This window comes from Vicia villosa, unplaced genomic scaffold, assembly GCF_029867415.1.
Source record: "Vicia villosa cultivar HV-30 ecotype Madison, WI unplaced genomic scaffold, Vvil1.0 ctg.001533F_1_1, whole genome shotgun sequence".
NCBI lineage: Eukaryota > Viridiplantae > Streptophyta > Magnoliopsida > Fabales > Fabaceae > Vicia > Vicia villosa.
The window spans coordinates 390,335-396,151 of record NW_026705655.1 but is presented as its reverse complement, the minus strand read 5'-3'; the positions used below and the strand labels follow the sequence as shown (position 1 = coordinate 396,151).

The 5,817-nt window shown below is 32.4% G+C and overlaps 1 protein-coding gene across 2 annotated transcripts; it reads left to right on the top strand.

Moving 5' to 3' along the window:
* Positions 1-1,369: 1,369 nt before the first annotated feature.
* LOC131635698 (uncharacterized) lies at positions 1,370-5,817 on the top strand. 2 transcript variants are annotated; one of them, XM_058906338.1, is made up of 7 exons: positions 1,370-1,556; positions 1,894-2,063; positions 3,833-4,053; positions 4,139-4,379; positions 4,495-4,580; positions 4,923-5,017; positions 5,169-5,817. In XM_058906338.1, the coding sequence occupies exons 2-7, from the start codon at positions 1,965-1,967 to the stop codon at positions 5,459-5,461; spliced, it is 1,035 nt and encodes a 344-aa protein (XP_058762321.1). In that variant the 5' UTR covers positions 1,370-1,556; positions 1,894-1,964; the 3' UTR covers positions 5,462-5,817. The 2 variants fall into 2 exon arrangements, with proteins under 2 accessions (XP_058762321.1, XP_058762322.1); XM_058906339.1 differs by lacking the exon at positions 1,370-1,556 and adding an exon at positions 1,641-1,790.

The window sequence follows — 5,817 nt, the reverse complement described above, 5'->3', positions numbered from 1 at the left end:
TTCCAATGAAGAAAAGTTATTCCAAATAAATTTTGAACTAAGTTTACTTATATTTTTATTTTTTTTTAAATTATGAAAACTACGTCATTTTGTCTGAGGAAACGGAAAAAAGACATTTAACCCACCAATTTTTCAAAACCACTGGTTGGCTGATTTTTATCGATTTCAACAGATTCTAATCAATTTTCACTAGTTCAATAGCTTATTTGATCCAACAAACAGACCATATGACCCCTCAAGTTCCCAATTCGATCGGTTCCATCCAATTTTTAAAACACTACATGCAACCACTCCAACAACAAGCGTACTTTAATCCTTAACTTCCACTACGTCCAACTAACATTGCAACTTCTTAATCTAATTTCAACTTCCAAACACTCCAACAACAATTCTTGTTTTCACCACACTAAATTTGCACCTCAACTCCTCAATCCAACTCCTCAATAGCATGTCCTATGATTTTGCAAACATTCACAATATGTTTGGTACTCCTCAATCTAACTCCTCAATCGCATGTCCTATGATTTAAATTTTGGTACTCCTCAACTTTTTTTAAAAAATAATTATAACGATGAAGATAGTCTTTCCAACCACCACAAGTTATATCATATCAAAATTTGACCATAACACCTTCATTAATCATTATCTAAGATGAAGTGCAATTGTTATTATGCAAAGACGATGTTAAATAATACTTCGTCGATATAGAACCAACGACCACTTTGAACCACATTAAAATTATTATTTGTATTTTTGTTATATCAATATATAATATATAATATTCTATTTTTAATATGTTATATTATTTTTTAAAATATTTAATAGTACATAATATTATTAATTTAATTATTAAATAATTTATTCAATAATTATTTCTATAATTAAAAATATAATATATTTATAAAAGAACAATTAAAAAAGCCACAACAGTATCCACACCAATTGAAATGGCGTGTACACTAAATTTTGTTTTGTTATTTAGTGATTTAGTGACTTAAACTAGAAAAATAGAGAATAATCTAGAAAACTAAGATAAGCTAAAAATTTAATTTAAGAAGATAACGATTTTGTTAAAAGAATCTCTTTGTTTTTTATTCAGAAATGAACTTAAACTTAGAAACCATATACATAATCCAGTAATTTGATAATATTATCATATTTGGTTAAACGTGTGATGATAATTGATAAGGACATACCATACCTGTACAAATCAAAAAGGACAATAGTAGATTTTTATAAGGCAAAACAAGAAACCATAATCAACACGTGTTTTTTCTTATCCATATACTAAAGTTAAAAAATAAAAAAAAACCTGAACCTTCAAAGCCCAAAAAAAAAAAAACACAGAAAAAAAAAACATAAAGCAAAAGTTGAACTCAATTAGCTGATACTGTCTCCTTCACACGCGGCGAAGCGTACTCTCAATTTCTCGCCACCGCCATCAAACACCAATCTCTCTCTCTAAAACGTTTCTCTTTTTTCCCTCTCTCTCTTCAAAACAAAAATCTACAACACCACATTATCACATCATAAGAAGTAACAACAACACATACAAAGTAAGCAAATAAAATTACATTTTTTCTATGTTCATGTTTTGTTTTCTTCTTTTTTTTAATTATTTTCCCTTTCACTTCAAAAATTACTTGATTCTCAAAAATACTTACTTCTTCTACTACACCGATTAGTTCCTTATTATTATTATTATTTATTTTTATTTTTATTCTCATCCTAATTTTTTCTTCTATTCTCTTCCCCTTCTTCTTCCTTTCGTTACTTTCTGAAACTGTGAGGTAATGGCGAAGATATTTATTATTATTTTTTTTTTAATTTTGACTTGTGGAAAATAATAATTGATTTGATTGACTTGTTTATTTGTTTTATTTGGAAAAAAAGTGGCGATGAGGATTTGAAGGCGTTGATTGTGGTTTGATTCTGAGTCATCTCATTTCTATTACTTTCTCGTAATGGCATCTTCATCATGTTCTGGAAATTCTCTCACAAATGTGGATCGTTTTGTTCTCAGTGTCACTCCAGAAGTTCCTTCTCACAATCTTGTTCTTCAGGTATTTTTTAATTATTTTTTTTAATTTTTAATCTTTTTAATTTAATTTAATTTTATTTTTAAAAGAGTGCAAAAATGAACTTTTTGTTTTAGGATAATGTAGTCTTTAAATTCTCCGTACATTAGTGGAATCTGAATAAATTAATCCGGTAGTGAAGATTAATTTTTGGGGAATTTGGATTGAATTATTGAATGAAGATTTCTTGAGATTTTGTTGACGAGGCAAAATTAATTAAAAATTTGATTTTTATGTTAAATAAATGTAGAATAGTGACCTGGCTTTTGAGAATTGAATGATAAATAAAGTACTGAATTATGAATTAAAATAGAAAAGGAAAGTTTGGAATAATTTAATATTGTTTTGTAGTAATTAAGAATTTTGTTTTATGTGCGTCAATGGGTCTTCAAAGTGAGACTTTTGTGTCCAAAGATTGAAAAATGCAATAATGAAGGACGGATCAAACGACTCCGTTTTAAGGAATATTCCTTGATACCATTTATGTGTAGCTATCTTAGGAGACAGACAAACGGTGTATCTTAGTCCGTTCAGTTCTGTCCCACAATTTTTTTTTAAACAAAATAGGGCGGACTAGAATATTAAGGGTGCGAGTCTAAAATTTTGGTCTAAGTTGTAAAATTTATGTTGATGTTTGTGTCTAAAAAACGCAACACATATTAAAGAATACAAGTCTAATACTTTGTAGGGACGGACCCGTCCGCCAGGTCGGATGCGTTTTGCGACCCCTAAATTATCTATTGCATATAGATTTAGTAATTCAAAATATTCTCCACTTAAACCAACCAGAGAAAACACTCTAGTAAATTTGAAGGGATTTAATTAACTACTTGGAAATACTACTACTTCTATAGTTTTAAAATATACCATGTATCATGTGTGGAAGTTTGTGATATTGTGATTTAGAAGAAGACTAAAGTAAAGACATGTTTATTTAATTCTTCATCATCCATTGGTTTGGGAGTTAGGGGTGGGACCAAGGCTTAACTGGAAAGATAAGCTTTGGGATTAAATTTTTATAAAAGTTTAATGTCACGTGATTCTCATTGCTTCTTCACTCTGCCCCATGTTTGTTGGTCACTGAAAAATTGGTCCCTGCATTAGGGTATAGTTTTCTAATACTTTTAATTATTGCTAAAAACTTTAACCAACTAGTAAACATATTATATCTTGTTACTCTTTTAATCAAACATATTATCTTTATTTATAATAATGACAAGAAGAAATGTTGAGTTTTAGTGAGTGGTTAAGTTTCATATCATCTATGAATTGGTAGAATGTTGGATTATCGGTCTATGTTTGAATTGATGGTCTAGAACGGAGCGGAGCAAAATGAAATATGATGGAATGGAGTGGAGTTTAATTGAGATTCTATTTCATTGTTTGTGTATATTTTATAATTTGACGTAACAGAATATAACAATTTAGTTCATTCCATTGCATACACCCCAAATTTGGTGGAATGAAAGTTGAAGGATTTGATAGAATAGGATGGAATGGATTCCATCATGTTCCATTCCGCTCCATCATATTCCATCATATTCCGCTCCAAACATACCTTAAGGTTTTGGGTGAAGACGTGTCTCTTGTGGTCCTGAAACATTAGGTCTGTTGTTGCTTCCAAATTCCCCGAACTCTCCAAGTTCCAACAAGAAGTAACATATTAACAACTAACATTGACAATGATTCCTTATAGTTGAACGAACATTGGTACGGTTTTTTGATATGTTTACTTGTTTCCTGTAATTTTGCAGAGCTGTTCTCATGAAGTAAATAGCCAATGGCTACCTCTTGGCAAGGACTCTATTGAATGCTTTGAATTGAAAGATCTTTGGAACTGCTATGAAAAATGGAGCGCATTGGGTGCTGGTACGCCGATGCTGTTGGAAAACCGCCATACTTTGATGCAATACTATGTTCCCTATCTATCTTCCATCCAAATCTACACCACTAAGTCTGTTGCAGCTACTTCCAGGTAAACATAAAATAGTATTGCACATTTATTTACCAAATGCATCGACAAAGTGGTCGAGTGAGTAATTTTCTTTATTCCCTTCAAGGATTAAGAAAGAGGATAGCGACACTGCTGAATCTGAATTCGATTCCTCTAGTGAAGATAGTGGAAGTGATAGCCTATCTAGATCGTTAAGTAACAATTCTAGCAAAGCATGGGATGCTGCTTCCTTGGATTCGAGCTCTGACCAATCGGGTTCGTGGCCAACAAGGGATATGCTTGGATACCTTTATTTGCAGTATACCGAGACTTTACCGCCTTGGTTGAGGGTTCCATTTTCTTTTAAGGTAAGACTTTGATTGATAAGTTGTACTCCCAAGTTTTTGGAGGTAATACAAAAAGGAATTTAAGTAAATAAGCTCTCAGCACAATGCCCGTCTGGTGATTTTTTTCTTGTCTCAGATATCGGAGCTTGCTAAAAGCCATCCAGCATTGATGACTTTGAAAAGTGTGGATGTTTCCCCTGCAAGTTGGATGGCTGTTGCTTGGTGAGCCGAATTAACTATTCGTGTTATCCTTAAATCTTCTTGTTCTTGAAGGCAACGTTCATAGTCTTATGAGACACAACATTGTTATGCACGAGTCTCTGAACACTTTGAAAAAATCCACTGTCTTCGCTTCTTAAAGATGAAATTTCAACTTGGAAGTGTTTGACGTGTTCAATTGGCCCCTTTTTTCCGCCGATATTGAAAGTTAGAAAGTAACTTGTAGTTTAAAAGATAGTAGTTTTTGTGAACTGTCACAAATCTTAAGAAGCTTGTATTTGCATACATTTTCTGTTAGATTTCAAGGTAGAAAGTTCTTATACCAAATTGTTTATCTTTTGATAGGTACCCTATTTATTCCATACCGTATCATCAACCAAGTGAAAAGGAACTCTCTGCATGCTTCCTAACTTACCATACACTATCATCATCTTTCCAAGGTATCTTAATGTAGTAGTGATTAGTCTTTTTCAGATTAACGAGCATGTTTTCCAATCAAACAATCATTCGAAACCATTTGGATTTTTTGCTGAGATGAATAGCATCTTTCATTTCCTTCATGTTTTGAACTAACAAGTTCTTATACTGCAGATTGTAAAAACACATATGATGACATAGACATCGGAAAAGACACAGGCTGTTTTGAAGAATGGGTAGGTGTGGGAAAGAAAAGCAAGGAAAACAAGAGTGGTTTTAAATCTCTGTCTCCTTTTGGGATGGCCAGTTACAAAATGGAGAAACCTTTTTGGTTAAGTTCATCATCCTCTCCTGATTCTGGTAATGAAAGGATGTCTGACATGTACAGCGCAGCAGAATCGTGGTTGAAGCAACTCAACGTTCACCACCACGACTTCAACTTTTTCACTCTCCGGTCACCTTTGTAAATTGGTTTCAGTTTTTATTCACTAACTCACTTCGGCCATCTTATTTAGTTTGGTACTTGAACAGAAGAGGTTTTACTACAGGCACAGTTTTGGAAACAATGACAAACTCAGGTTATACGTCAAGGGATGTATAATCCTTTAAGTTTTGTTTGTAGTATTTTCCGGATAGGCCGTTATGTTAGTTTTCAGGGTTCATATTTTGTTCTTTCTGATTAGTACTCTTTCGATGTCTCTTAACTCACCCAGTCTGCTGAGAACTAGTCTCCGATCGATAATAGCAGTTTGGAGGTGACTAAACTATGGTATCTTTTGTACATTTTATTTATTTCTTTAAGGAATTGTTTGTGTTTTGTATA